Source organism: Takifugu flavidus, chromosome 8, assembly GCF_003711565.1.
Source record: "Takifugu flavidus isolate HTHZ2018 chromosome 8, ASM371156v2, whole genome shotgun sequence".
Lineage (NCBI taxonomy): Eukaryota > Metazoa > Chordata > Actinopteri > Tetraodontiformes > Tetraodontidae > Takifugu > Takifugu flavidus.
In genome coordinates, this window is record NC_079527.1 from 14,951,771 (window position 1) to 14,966,072 (window position 14,302).

Below are 14,302 nucleotides of genomic sequence, written 5' to 3' on the forward strand. Positions count from 1 at the left end.
AGTAGAGGAGGATTTCACCAACAAATGCATCAGATATGTCTCCTTTATTCACCTTTAATGCCGATAAGATGAACATCACAGTTTATTAATGGAATTAAATCCAACCTCCGTTTACACGGATTCATCCACACGAGCAGTCTGGAGGCAGCGTTAATGAAGTCGATGCATCAGCAGGTAGATACATCCCAGAGCTGCAGAAGGTGTTCTGGGCCAAAGGTAAATCATTGCTTTATTTAAAACACCCCCACTCTGACATTCAGAGCTTTAAAAGGAGCCTCAGATGCATCACTCATAAGTTCCTGATCTGGCTGCTGTTGGGAAACCAGCTCTGATCCTCCAGGACCTCCTGCATCACAATCAGCGTCTCTTCAGCGTGACGTGACCCAGCAGAACCGACCTGTTGGTGGCGAACGGTGCCGCGATGCACATTAGTGCTGACAACAGGCCTCCTGTCAGGCCTCCCTGCCCACTCTGGCCTTGTTCCACCCCCCGAGCTGGCTGCGTTCACACACACTCGTGCATTGTCCTGGGCTGAACTGCAGCATCATGGTGATCGCACACGTCTTACACACTCTTTTGGCTATTTTACATAATGCTGAAGAAACAGTTTTTCTTAAAACCTGCTTGTTTTACGGGTAGAAGACGAGATCAAGCAGCTCCAAAAGTTTTCCAATCTGGCTCCGGGCAAGTCCAAACATGCAGCTCTTATCTCAACGTTGGGAAGGAACCCAGCTGACGTTTGAAACAGTCGTGCTTTTGTGATGTGCACACGCAGTTCCGACTGCTGGAGATGAGTTATTTTATTCCAATCGAGCTAAACTTTGAATATATTTTATGAAAAATTGTATAAATGAATCGATTCAAGTCTAAATTCTGGGTTTTAAGTGTTAATTACTCAGATTCTCTGAAGAAATGTTCTTAGGATAATTCCGAACATTTTAAAAGTGAAATTGGAACATTAAAATTGCCAGATGGAGAGAAAGTTAAGACCTGTAAGACACGTTGTCGTAATTATGTTTCAGGTTTCTCTTCTCATTTAAATAAAAATCATCTGCTTCTGAAGCTTCCTCTGGGGGTGGGGGTGGAGGGGGTGTGTGGGGGGGTTCCAAACAATGGACCACATGTCTTCCTGGGAGCAGGAACCACTCTCCTTGTCTCCTCACTGCTCCGTTTAGAATGACGTTGCAGAGGCTAATGCAGCAGGAATGTGTGTGGTTGATAACAAAGCAGTGGGGCCAGTGATGCCTTCAGGGGCCATAACTCATCTCTAAACTGTGGGTGTGTGGTGAGTGGCAGACGCTGACATCGGAAACGTTTCCGCTCAGAGATTAAAAGCCATCTTTACCTGGAATCCCACTGCCTGATCATCAGAAATCATCAGTCTTTAGTGTCTTTGTTTGCCAGCTGACAACTTGTCTGCCAGTAAATCCAAACAGGAGGGCGGCGGCGGCGTGTTGCTCTATAGCTCAGGCGTGTCAAGGTGTGGAGAAATCAATCATAAATGTTTGTATGGTGAATATTTTGGCTTTGTGGCTGATCACTTCTGGGCGTTGTCCTTTTTCATTACGTGTGTCTCCGGTGAGACCATTTGGTTTCTTTATTAGCAGAAAATATAGAGAAGTAGTATTAAGAAACCTGTCGCCCTCTAAAGGTTATTTTAGGGATTGCATGAATTATTTGTTTGTTTGTTTGTTTGTTTGTTTGTTTGTTTGTTTAACCGAGTTGTCCTGACCTATTTAATAACCTAAATTTGTTCTAGGCACAAAAAGAAAATCACTTAAAAAATCACTTCTATCCTATTCAGACAAACTAAATCGAGGGTGGAATCACACCAACAAAGAAGAAACAACAGTAAACATATTTATTGTCTTCATGATGGCTGAAGTTACATATGCACACGTACGCCCGGACCAACATATAAGTTATATGGAGGCAAACAAAAGCACTCAGACTTTAGTTAGTTTGGTGACAGGAATCACAAGGACACGTTTGTCTGTTGAATTTGTGAACGATTTCCATCAGCTTCCCACAGAACAGTGAGTCATATAATTACACGATTGTTAGCTTAAGAGCTCATACAAAGTTAAAAATAGTAAATGCAAATGTGTTCTGTTACACAAAGACCTTATTTCTACTTTAAAGATAATTTCCCATTAGCCTGTTGATATTATATGAAGCCAAATTTAATTTTTAACGGCACGTTTGAAGTGTTTCTGACAGATTAACTAAAGACAAAGCGCGCTCCTGTCTAGGACTTAACCCCAACTGGTCAGGTTGGAAAAACAGAGAGAAAGTCACATTAAATGTCTGTAGAAAAGTCTTCACAAGCTACACTTTATCAGGACATTTGTCACCAAAAAATATATATCTGTCAACAGTTGCGTCTTTTTCAGACCGCAGCAGATTCAACGACCTCAGTCAAGCGTTTCACCATCTGAAGAGCAACAAGAAAGAGATTTAGTCAGAGTGCTGAGACTGGATGGAAGGATGCGAGGCAGGACAGAGGTGGAGGGGAGGGGAGGGGAGTCAGTCTGTACAGGAGAACCTTCACTGGCGGTTCTGGCTTCATTTGGACTTCTCAGCTGCTGCAGAACCAGCGAGTGGTTCCGTTTGGATGCCAGCATCTGTGGAGTTACGCTTCTGACTCTGAATTCAAGCAGAAAAAATGTGTTCAGGCAGAAGCGGGCCGCGCTGAGATGAGCCCCCACCCACGCTGAGATGCCCTCACCCGAATTTTGAAGAAGAGCTGGATGGAGTTCCTCTTCTCCAGTTTCTTGGGGCCGCTGGGAGCATCTTCCCCGGCCTGAGCAGCCGTCACAGCTGCTTTGTTGTCAGCAGGGGTTTCTGAGGGCTTGGCTGCTGGTTTCGGCTCCTCTTTGGTTTTTACAGCCGGGGCTGGTTCAGCTGCGGCAGGGGGGGCTGGGCTGGCCTTCTTTGGATCGGCAGCCTGGAGGTTTTGTACACAGAGAAGAACATGTCGGACTGTGTCTCTGTCCTTGGTGAAGAGGAGCTTTAGTGTTTCCTACTTTGGACTTGAAGATGGACATGAATCCTGACTTGGAGGCAGGTTTCTTCTCCTGGGCGGGCGGTGGCGGTTCAGGCTTGGGCGCGGCCTCCAAGGTGCCCGTTTTTGAAGGATCCACCTTCTGTTGTCAACAAAGCAGATGCAGAAAAACGCACATTGTGAGTTGGAACCCTGAAGGAAAGATCTTCAGAGACGTGGAGAGTGAGCGAGAGCCTCCACCTGGGAGGAAACACTGAGAAGCACAGAAAACAGGAAAAGGTCAGATCAACATGCAATAAGAGGAGAGGGGAGACGTTCATTCACACCATCTTTACTCTAATTAGTATGAATCCCAGCGGTGGGCGTAGGTCGTTTGCAGGTGTGTAGCCCCGCCCCCTCTTTATGCTACGCTAAACCAGGCTACACTAAAGAGAGACACCACAGAGATGAAATAAAGAGGTGGACAGAATCACGCTATCCTGACACGCTGGTTTCAAGGCTCCCCTGACCTGAGGGACTCAGGTCAAGCCCATTCTTATGCTATAAACTCAATCCCATCCTAGCACTGATTTGTCCTCCTCAAGAAAAGTACATTCAAGAAGAACCCGAGATAAGAAAATCAATCCTGCTCCCTCCTAACATGTGTCTCCTCCTTTACCTCCTCTTCTGCCACTGGCTGTGGTTCTTCTTCCACCGTCGGCTGTGAGGGAAAAGTTACAGGGTTAAAGGCGGAGCGCTGAGCTGCTGGTGACATGATGTTACTTCAGATGAGGGAGAGATTAGATTGATATGCATTAAGGTTCCAGGGCGCCTCCTGCAGATTCTCCTCCACCTCTAAACCGCACCCCTCTTCCTCTGCTGTGTTCAACCCTTTTTCACAGATCCGAACGGCGCCACTGTCCTCAAAACGTAACCGCTCACATGTTCTCTGTGTGGTTTACCTGGATCTCTACAACTGCTTCTGCCTCCACCACTGGTGTCTCCTGCAGAGCAAAACTACTTTTTATTCTGAGGATACGAGAAGTAAAACGCTGCAGCTGACTGAAGAGAAGTGTTAAAAACATGTTTAGAAATGGATCAATGTCACATTTAACAGCTACGGTACTGGGACCAGCCATCTGGTTTACCTGCACTTCTACAACTGGTTGTACTTCAACTACAGCTTCTGGCTGTGGGAGCTCCTTGTCTTTCTGAAGGACAATGAAGCATTTGTTAGTGAGGGGCAGAACAACAAGGCACAGAAAGGTTGTTATAACACGTAGTCAGCATGTTAGCCTTTTCACAAACCCATGAATGTTAGCTTAGCATAAACACTGGAGGCCTCAGGTAAGTCTGTGTGCGACCACCTGGGCAAAACTCTGGAGATCTACCACACACAAAAGCTGCTTTGGCCCGAGATGGGAAACAGCGCCGCCTGGTGGCCAAGACAGATGTCAGGCACTACTGCAGCTTCAAGACAAAGCAGCTTTTGTTCGTGAGAGGAAGAGGCAGCGTCCAGCTGCTGAGGAACCATCTGTAGATGTCTGACACCCACTCAGCTTTACGCCACCTTCAGAAACCACCAGCAGTCCTGCAGCTGCTCTTTTACCTTTGAACGGAAGAACTTGCCAAAAGCCTCTTTGGCTGATTTCCCTTTTGAGGCCTCAGGCTCCTTTACTGGTTCTTCTTTTGGAGTTGTTTTTGCAGGCTTGGCAGATGTCTCTCCTTTGGTTTCCATTTTGGGGGGTTCTGGAGGAGGCGGCGGTGGGACGGACATCCCTTTGGGTGCTGCGGGGGGCTCCGATACCTGTGCCACCTATTCAAGAGACAGGGCAGATGTCCACAGTCTCCTCCAACACATTTACATTCAAACACAAGATCAGCAATTAGTGTGTAAAAGAAGCATTTTGGAAATAAGCAAGCTTGATTTAAAAAGAGGGGGTCAGTCTGCTCACATTAGTGGTTTCTGCCGGTTGATTCTCATTCTCGGACTATTCGGCAACAGAAAAAGGAAGATGGCAGAGGTGAAATGTTAAAAGAGCAAAGAAATGTGTTAAAAAACAAAGTGACACAACTGAAAAATGAAGTATTTGTTCATCAGAAATGAGCAGAAACAAAATATCCTAAAATAAATAAGAAATCTAAAATATAATCCCACTTCAGGGGTAAAAGTCTCCTGCCATAATATGCGTATTACTATTAAAACTATTTACATGCAATTATCAATAATCAACCTTTTTAATGGCTACGATCAAAATAATGTTGATAATTTGTTTTTTCAGGAATGTCGTAAAAGTCAAAATAATCCAAAAGATGTTTTTTTCCCCCTCTTGTTGCCTTGATCATCTTCCAACGGGAATATTTTAATCTCCCCGCTAATAACGAGGGTTAGATGAGGATCCCTTCTGATCGGAGCTGATGTCACATGTTTAGGAGCTTGTGGTCACCTGATCTTTGGCGGCGTCAGGAGCAGCTGAACTCTTCTTGGGGGTTTTGGTGGGAGTCACCTGTGCGAGAGGGGAAAGAGGTTTCATTCAAGCGCTGGTGAAGGATTTGAGGAGCTCTCCATGAATGCAGACGCGGGCCTTTATGGCCGGCTGACTGAGGCCCAGTGAGGCCGCTGACAGAGCGCGTTCAGTCCACGCGCCGTCATTGTGACAGCCATTGTGCTCTGGCGATGGCGTAGGCCTGCCCTCGCTCCATCTTCCACAAATCTCCACTTCCATGTGCAACAGGCCTCCCTTGTGAGCTCACGCTGAGGCTGGAACAAAAGGCCACCACATTCCCGCATGTTCAAAGGTTTGATTAGCACGGGGCTAATGCAGCGCTCACTCTTTAAAACGCCATGAAGCCGCCAGCCAGCGCGATGAAGAGCAAACACAATGGCCGCTTGTTCCAGGCTCCCTCGTTTCAGTCGCTTCAACGTCGCTCGTCTCCAAAGTTCAGGGCATCTTTTTATCATTAATTATGACACGGCGGCAAATATCATGGAAGGCTTCGGGCCATTGTTGGCCCACTATTTGTTAAAAAATGCTGGAGGTTCTGAGTTGAAATGGGTGAATTTGTCAAAATGGCAACATTTTCTTGGGTTTTAATGCATTCAAACATTTGAAACATCGAAACGAATCAACTGTCAGTAATGTTTCAGCCTGAAACATTGTGATTTTAGACGTTCTCCCATCATTATATAAATCAACTCCTTATTTTGCAATATTTCCGACCGAGCGTCACGTTTCCTCGGCCTCTGGACAACAATCATAGCTTGAAAGTGGAGCCATTAGAAAAACGGAGAGAAACTCACCAGAGTTTTGAAGAAGTTCATGACTGAGTTCTTTTCGGGGTCGTCCTCCTCTTGGATTTGCTCAGGTTGGGTGTTGCCGTCGTCGGTCTCGGGAGCTCCTTCCTCCTCTGGACTGGGCTCTACGCTGGCGCTGTCCGGCTCCGGTGGCGGTTGGGCTTCTGGTATCAGGTGGGTGGTGTCCTGTGCACCATCACAGAGAGTCAGCCTCTGAGGACCGTGTGGCAGCAGCGCAGCTCATATGTACGCAGACTTAATCACAGCATTGAGACGGGCGCACAATTCCGACCATGCCTCTGCCTACTCGGGGCATCGCCAACAATCACCCTTTTATTAACGCGTGTGTCCCACCCCTCACTCATTGATATTCAACAATGTGTGTGAGTTATGCCCTGGGAGATGCCAGAAGGCCTCAAATACCTTGCTGTCCCCATGGGGAGCTGCTTTAAATGGTCCCAGCTCAAACTCAAGCCCAGTTCTTTATTCAACACAGCACAACAATGACGGAAGTCTATAAAAGTGATGATTGTTTATTGGGTTAATACTGACATTTGGCGGTGTGACGCTGGCACAGAATCTTTATTCACTTTAACGCGGCTCTTCGTGGTGTTTTAGATCTATTTTATGTTGTTCAGGTATTAAAACTTCAGGGAAAACAACTGAATAAGACGCAGTTTAAAGATTAGAATCAATAACAGTCACAGTTCTGGCACATTGACCCGATGACCTGATGACTTTTGAGTCACGTGACAGGTCTGGCGCTTCCTGCTCGGAGGTCACATGACGGCGTGCGTCGTCTGAAGTCGTATCTTCGATTGTTTCAAAATCTCTTTCAAAATGCCCTTCGACGAAGCTCTGGGCCTCTGCTCCTTCGGGTTCCTCCACCCAAGCGTCGGCCGCCTCTCCGCCCACTGTCCCGGGACCTTCTCCGCGCCTCCTCTCCGCAGTTGGAAGCTTTAACTTCTCGGAGGTCGCCTCAGAGGTCGCCGCCACGACGGCCTCGTCTTCCAACAGGATCTCGGCGTCCACGGCAGGTTCTGGAAAAGCAAAGTCGCCTAAGAGCTGAAAGAAGGCTTCAATCGCTGCTTCGGGGGTGTTGACGGGATCCGCTTTAGCAGCGGCAGAACCGGCTTCTGCTCTGGTGATGACAGGAATGCACTCGCTTCTCCCGGGCCAGGTCAGGCCAGGCCCACCTCTGGAGTCAGCGCTCGTGAGAGGGACAGAAACCTCTTCCTGGTCTGTACTTGTCAGTGAAGCAACTATGACATCTTCAGTCTCAGGCACCCCTTCATCCATCTCCATCCCTCCACTGAAGAAAATGTTCTGGTACTCATCGTTCATGAACAGCTCTTCCTCAGCAGGGATTCTCTGGTTCTCTGCGGGTTCCTCAGTAGCAACAACAGACTGACTGAGGGCTTCTTCTTCTTCTTCTTCTTCAGGCTCCATCATGACCAGCTTGCTGCCTGTTCTCTCTCCAGCGAGCGTTCGCAGTGATGTCGTATCGTCTCCACTCGAGCTCGACTCCTTGATCATGAAAAGCAACACTGGTGTTTAGATCAAATCCAGCTGACTGACGGCGCGTCAGCTCGGACGTCAGGAACGTCGGAACGTCTCCTCACTGCGACGGTCAGTGGAGGACGGACGAAGGGCCAACGAGGTCAGAGAGACATTAGAGGCGGGGCGGCCGGGGGTCGTTAGGCACGGTGACATTAGAGAAACCCTTTTTATTTATGTTTTAGTGGTTAAAAGGACAGAAATAAAGATGAGAGGAACTTCAGAACTTGATTTCCAAGCATCCGTGGAAACAGACGATACGCGGATGAGGTATTAACGTGGGATATTTAAGAGGTGAGCGCAGTTTCAACATTCCATTGGTCCAATCACAGGTAGCGGAGCCGAAGGCCACGCCCTGTGGTTGGCCGTGAAGATGTCACCGTGGTGATTAGACATCAGCTCAGGTGTGGAAATGACAGGTTTCTTCTAAACTTGCTTTTTGGAGCAGAACTAGGTGTAAATGTCTCTTTAAGCGTCGTCGTGCTCGTTTCAGAGGGAGCAGAAATGTGAAGCACTCACCTGCTGCGGTTCCTCTTCAGGAGTGCTGGCACCTGCCGGACTCTCACCTGGGCTCTCCTCTTTAGGAACGTTCTTCACGTGAGGCTTCATTTTGAAAAGCTTGCCGAAGCGACTGACTTTTTCTTCTTTGCTCTTCTTCACCTCTTCAACCACCTTCTCAATGGCCTCGTTAACGACTGCAGCGTCGACGTGTTCTTCCTCATGTTCTCCTCTGTGTTCTCCTTCATGTTCTCCGTCTCCTCCATCTGTCACCTGACCGATCCCGTTTGGTTCTACGGCGAGGCTCAACAAAAGCAGGCCGCCATTTTTCTCAACTGTGGGCTCAACGGTGACTGTAGGAACAAAGAGAGAAGGTGTGAACAGGAAGGACTTCCATCTTCCCGCTACATCCCCTGAAACACATGAAACATTTCAGAGAAGAAGACGAGGAGCTGGATTACTTCACAGTCTCGGATCAGAAGCGGGTCTGATTAACAACGTTCCGAGACACAGACAGTTTTCCAAAAAGAGCCTAAAGAGGGAACGATGCCGTCGGATCGCTCCCATGTCGCCCAAGTTCTCCCAAGTTCTTTGCATGCGACGTGAAGCCGTCACATGAAAACTGCGGCTCCTTGAAGCAAACATGGGCTAGTCCGTGTGAGCGAGTGACATCCCATGATGTCCAGGATCAACAAGAGCTCTTGGATAAGCTCCGGCAGCAGCGGGATTCCTGCACCGGCGCTGGGACACAAACCACAACACCACAAGTCAAACAGTTCATCTCAGACACGCCCAGCTGGGAGTCTCCGTGTTTGCAGAGCGGGACTGATCCCACATGGACAACGTGGACGGAAGATGAGGGCCACAGAACGGGGGCCGAGCTCTGACCCCCCCACCCCCCACCCAAAGCAGCCGATGAGCGACAGACTCACCGCTGATCTCGGAAGCAGGAGCCAGGACGCCTGCGGACAGGCCGTTCACGGAGCCGTTTTCGTGCGTCTCGGGAATTTTCTCTGTCTGCGAAATCACCAAGAAACACTTGTTGGTGTCTTTAAGCGGCGGAGCGGCTCGGCTCTGCATCTTTTACCTGCGTCGGCTCTTCGCTCACAGATTGCTCATTTCCCATTTTCCACAACCTGTTGCCATAAATCAGACGTGACATCACTGATACATCTGGCGCGGATAAGCCCATTGATAAGAATTCCCGTTCCGTACCTTTTTTGGCGATCGCACGAGTTCAAGTCCTCGTGAAGGAAAGGGAAAACGAGTGTGTGTCAGCGTGACAGCCGCCCGTCTGCAGAGCCTGTGTGTGTGTGCAGCCCACAGTTAACATGCTGTTTTATGTGTGCTCTAAACTGGGTGGGACCGTTTTTACAGTGATCAATTGGATTTCCTCCAGTGAAACGGCCGCCGTCCAGCCCAACCAGGCTTTAGTGCTCATTTGTAAGAGCACATGATCAGCTCATTGTGAGCTGTTGTAAATGGCAAATTCTCTGATGGCGGGGCAACGGCACCAGTGAGAGGTTCCGCTCCACTCAGTCGCACCGTGATAAGACGGAGCAGCCAGCTTTTATGTGTTGACACGGTTAGCCTGGAAGATAACAGGATGTGTGTTAAGGATACTGGGCTGGCACGCTTCCACTCTGTCCGGGCAAAACAACACGCTTGGTTCACAAGATAGGAGAAAACTGTTTATCTCGTCCCTTTATGCAAAGCAACTGCAGCATGATTAAGAGGAATTTTTGAACTTCCATTGTCCTTAAATAGTTGCTGTGATGTGACGTGAGTCTTTAAAGGTGCGACTATCAGTTTCATTATCACGCCAATCAAGAATTACAAAGCTTTTTGTGATGAAATCATCAGCTGTGAAGCCTCTGGGGGCCCCTCAGCGCCACACTGCTAACATCTGGGAGGCGTCGCAGATCAAAGACTTGTTCATTGCTTTTACGCGCCTTTTTTTTTATTTGGATGTGTTTGCTAACAAACATGCCACAATTACACGGACAGGTTTTTAATGCGCGTCGGTCCTGCTGCATATTACTGACACAACAGTATCATTAAAGATGGAACATGGCAGCTGTCTGGTTTGGAATCCAGCTGGGAGCTGCCGACCGGACAGCTGACTAATTTGTCCCGGGATCCCACAAATTGCCGCTTTGATCACTTTGGTGCTATTTTTCGATTTATGACAAGTCCTGGAATCCATGTAAACAATGTCGCGATTGTAGCCGACAGCGTGCACATTGAGGTGGGAGTTGGATTCCCGTGTTTGGATCGAGCATTTCTGACTTCATGTAAGGGCAGCAGCGGAGAGGCCTCAAGCAGACTCTTCATGATGTACCAACGCGGGACAGCCCACTGGTTTCACTGGAGGCCCACCACAAATCTGACAAAGACAAGGGGAAGCAGTGGTCCTGATACTTCCACTGAGTCTGATTTGCTGGTGTTTCTTTACAGCCAGTCAGGATTGCCGTAATAGCTCTCAAGCTTTGCAAATGAATGATGTAAATATTTGGACTTGGGTGCAGTACTGTTTGCTGTAGAAATATTTGCAAAGTCAGTAGTTCCGGATTGATACAACACAACTTGCACATGGTGAGCACTTAGCAAGGTGTTTTTGTATTTCCTCAGATAAACTCTTTAAGATTGTTAAATGTATCCATATATATATATATATATATATTTATATATACTGCATGTAAATTCTCCTGATCAATTCTGTGATTATGAACGACACAAACGGGTGTCGTTCATAATCACATTCTGGGCTGAACATACTTTACTAAAGTCAGCAACTCTCTGCTGATTAGCTCCTTTTTGTGTGTCCCCCAGCCAATCCAGACATGTTCCTTACGGAACCGTCGTTCTATAAAAATGATTAGTGGCTTTCACAGCTCATGAATTTTGGACATATTCAGCCCATTCCCGTTAATGGTTTATTGGCTTTGTCTTAGGCTCTGACAAATCCTCAACATTTAAACACACTTCTGCTTTTAAAACAGTTATTTAATGCAGGCTGGCTCGACTCAGGTGATAAGCCTAAAACAGGAGTCACCTCATGGAAAGCAGGATGTGGATTTGATTCTGTGCATGTTTTCCTGTCTCTGCGTGGGTTTTTAGAAGTGCTTTTATTACGCATATAATGTTGATTACAGATACAAAATCACCTCTCATTTGTTTCTGAGTGAAAGGCGGAATGAACTGACGACCTGTTCAGGGTGTGTGTGTGTGTGTGTGTGTGTGTGTGTGTGTGTGTGTGTGTGTGTGTGTGTGTGTGTGTGTGTGTATTCCTGCTTCTCATCGCTGGGACACACTCTGGATCAACGGAAAAACCATGGCGTTTCCTTTTACTCCGCTAGAGAGTCTTCTGCTTTTCCTTCTTCAGTTTGTGTGCACGCCAGAAAGCCAAGATTAGTGATGAGGAGAATTCTGACCAGGATAAGAATAGGACACACCGGATTAAATCATATATAAAAAATTATTTGGTAAACATTTAAATAGGAAATGTGTTCGTTTCAGAGAAAAGGAAACTACAGAACACACAATCATGTAATGCAAGAGGTGTGGAAAAGAAAGGAGTAAGCTGAAAATGAAAGAAGGGAGGAAAAGTATAACGTTTTGTTGTAATTTAATTATGAAGAGCACATAAATATTACTGCGAGCCATTGCAGTAATCACTCCTGGCCATAGGGTGGCGCTTGTGCACTAGCGTTGTTTGCTGCCAACCAGGAATCTCAGAGACGAAGAAGGAAGCCAAGATGGCGGCTCCACCGAAGGGACGAGTAGTAAGTTAAAACATTCTTATTTCTCTCCTCGAATTTGTCTTCCGTTGCCTCTCAAGGGGAAACACAAGGCGACAACGAGTTAACGCGGACGTTGCAACTGTAATTCGAGCGAGTAGACGTGGTATCGATGATGTTGGACCCGCCCTCATGCGGCTCACGTCGCCCTTAAGCTAAAGCGTTAGCTGTCGCTCATTGGTGAGCTATTTGTTGTATCAGTGTTACGAGTCTTTAAGCGACCACTTCAAGATCTCCGGTCGTGTTATTAACGAAAATCTTGGCTCTGGCAAGTCAGTAAACCGAATGCCGTTTATGGCCTTTGTGGTGTAACAGGGAATGATCTGGGTTGAACAGGCGCTCCAGAGATCATTTAGACAGCATCTCAAGCTGACACAAGGTGGATTTTCTCGTATTTGCAGGCTGTTGAAGATGTGCACGTCACATATGAAGACCAGCAGAGGATCAACAATTTCGCCACCAACATGAGGCGGATGACTGAGCTGAAAAATGAACTGGAAGCTAAGAAAGTGAGTCCCGAGTCACCGCGGAGCTGATGCCTGGATAGTTTCCTCATGCTCATTATTCCGGTAATTGCTGTGTTTGTGTCGCCACAGAAATCTCTGCAGAATTTGCAGGACGCCAGCGATGACCTAATGATGCTCGATGACGATGCTCTGATGGTCCCATATCAAATCGGTGAAGTGTTCATCAGTCACACCCAGGAGGAAACACAAGAGCTGCTGGAGGCTGCAAAGGTGCGTTTACACATGCATCTTTCCACCTTCCACCTTCCTTTTAGAGCTCTATTTATTTATCTAGTTTGGTTTTGTGCAAGTTGCTGAGTACTACGTGCATAAACATACTAAGAACGTGGTTTATATTGCTAGGAGCTGCTCAGAAGGACATTTAGAAATCAAGAAAACAACAGCAGAAAAGTCATTCGAACAAATTTTGTGCTTGATTCTTTTCTACATTTCCTGCTGCAGCCATTGCAATTGTGAAGTAAAGATGAGTAGTTGGACCAGTGTTGTTTCCAGTTTTAAGGCTAGTTTATTTAGTTTTAGTGAGTTAAAGGTGTCATTTAAACGTCTGTGCGTGTCATCAGGAAGCCCTGGAGCAGGAGGCCAGATCCATCGAGCTGCGAGTGTCGGACATCCAGCAGGTTCTGGGTGACCTGAAGGTGCATCTTTACGCCAAGTTTGGGGACAACATAAACCTGGAGGCCGACGAGAGCTGAACACTGAAGAGACACAGACGCCTGCGCTCAACATGGACTTTGTTATTTAGCTTTTATTTGATCACTTCCACAAAGTGGGTTTTCCAAACTAAAAGCGGACTCGGCATGAACAACCGATTTTCTGCAGTCTGAAGAAAATGTAGCTGAATAAATCCACAGAAGCAGATTTTGGTCAGTATTTGATGTTTGTTGAACTCATGTTCAGTCAGTTCTGTGAATCTGACACCAGCTGGCGTCACTTGATGAGAGCCAGACTTTCGCCTCGGGAGCCTGAAGCACGGAGCCCAGAGCTTCACCCCTGATCCCAGATCGACTGGTAGAGAGGAGGCAGGTCGCGGGTTTATGCCCTTTTGAGTTTGCACTTGCTGAAAAACATTTGGGATTTTTTTGGGACACAGACCTCATTCAGAATTCTCCCCCAGGGTGCCTGGCAAAAGCTATTATCAATAAACATGAGACAGCTCTAAGTGAGAGCAAACACGGGTTTTCTGCTGAGTGTCTGCTGCTCAGCATTCAGAGCCACGATCCACCTACACAGATTTATCTTCTAGCACAGCTTGTTAAATCCCAGCTCAGAGGAAAGTACATGGAAATGGCTGCACTCTTTTCCCACATGGTCTTATTTACGTTGTGCCTTCCTCACCTCATCATTAGTGACACCCAAGATGAAATTCATAGGTGCGGTCACCTTTGGTCAATTTTATGAATTTATTCTTCATCGCGTTTCGTACTGAAGCCACCACTGTTGCTAATCTCCTAAGGCTGTTGGACCCAGTTTGAAAATGTACTGATCAATAATTTATTCAGTTTCAGCTTTAAAAAACAATCACTAAGGAGGCTAAACTGTGAGATTTGTTAGGACAAAGAAAAGCTCTCCGGGACATGGAACGTTCTCAACACCGGCTGCAGTTGCAGAAAGAGCCCAGCAGGCGTCTCTGTTTCCCCGGGTA

At 47.1% G+C, this 14,302-nt stretch overlaps 2 protein-coding genes across 6 annotated transcripts; one reads left to right on the forward strand and one right to left on the reverse strand.

Annotated features, from left to right (window-relative positions):
* Positions 1-1,846: 1,846 nt before the first annotated feature.
* bcas1 (brain enriched myelin associated protein 1) lies at positions 1,847-9,780 on the reverse strand. 5 transcript variants are annotated; one of them, XM_057041030.1, is made up of 15 exons: positions 9,549-9,780; positions 9,421-9,469; positions 9,266-9,350; positions 8,355-8,686; positions 6,285-6,464; positions 5,431-5,490; positions 4,939-4,974; positions 4,593-4,799; positions 4,132-4,194; positions 3,946-3,987; positions 3,663-3,704; positions 3,027-3,146; positions 2,729-2,947; positions 2,546-2,646; positions 1,847-2,434 (listed from the first exon to the last, which is right to left on the reverse strand). In XM_057041030.1, the coding sequence occupies exons 2-14, from the start codon at positions 9,457-9,459 to the stop codon at positions 2,566-2,568; spliced, it is 1,506 nt and encodes a 501-aa protein (XP_056897010.1). In that variant the 5' UTR covers positions 9,460-9,469; positions 9,549-9,780; the 3' UTR covers positions 1,847-2,434; positions 2,546-2,565. The 5 variants fall into 5 exon arrangements, with proteins under 5 accessions (XP_056897010.1, XP_056897009.1, XP_056897011.1 ...); XM_057041029.1 differs by lacking the exon at positions 9,549-9,780 and having other exon boundaries at positions 9,266-9,428; XM_057041031.1 differs by lacking the exons at positions 4,939-4,974; positions 9,549-9,780 and having other exon boundaries at positions 9,266-9,428.
* Positions 9,781-11,991: 2,211 nt separating this feature from the next.
* pfdn4 (prefoldin subunit 4) lies at positions 11,992-13,518 on the forward strand. Its single transcript, XM_057041034.1, has 4 exons — positions 11,992-12,118; positions 12,535-12,642; positions 12,730-12,870; positions 13,221-13,518. The coding sequence occupies exons 1-4, from the start codon at positions 12,092-12,094 to the stop codon at positions 13,350-13,352; spliced, it is 408 nt and encodes a 135-aa protein (XP_056897014.1). The 5' UTR covers positions 11,992-12,091; the 3' UTR covers positions 13,353-13,518.
* The last annotated feature ends 784 nt before the right edge of the window (positions 13,519-14,302 follow it).

What these genes read in the sequence shown, in the direction of transcription:
- bcas1 (XM_057041029.1), bottom strand. Translation starts at nt 9,413, where the DNA reads ATGCAGAGCCGAGCCGCTCCGCCGCTTAAAGACACCAACAAGTGTTTC. An exon ending in TGAACTTCTTCAAAACTCTG is followed by an intron (nt 5,491 to 6,284) that starts GTGAGTTTCTCT and finishes CCTCTCGCACAG; the next exon opens with GTGACTCCCACCAAAACCCC. An exon ending in AACCGGCAGAAACCACTAAT is followed by an intron (nt 4,800 to 4,938) that starts GTGAGCAGACTG and finishes TCTCTTGAATAG; the next exon opens with GTGGCACAGGTATCGGAGCC.
- pfdn4 (XM_057041034.1), top strand. Translation starts at nt 12,092, where the DNA reads ATGGCGGCTCCACCGAAGGGACGAGTA. An exon ending in ATGAACTGGAAGCTAAGAAA is followed by an intron (nt 12,643 to 12,729) that starts GTGAGTCCCGAG and finishes GTGTCGCCACAG; the next exon opens with AAATCTCTGCAGAATTTGCA. An exon ending in AGCTGCTGGAGGCTGCAAAG is followed by an intron (nt 12,871 to 13,220) that starts GTGCGTTTACAC and finishes GCGTGTCATCAG; the next exon opens with GAAGCCCTGGAGCAGGAGGC.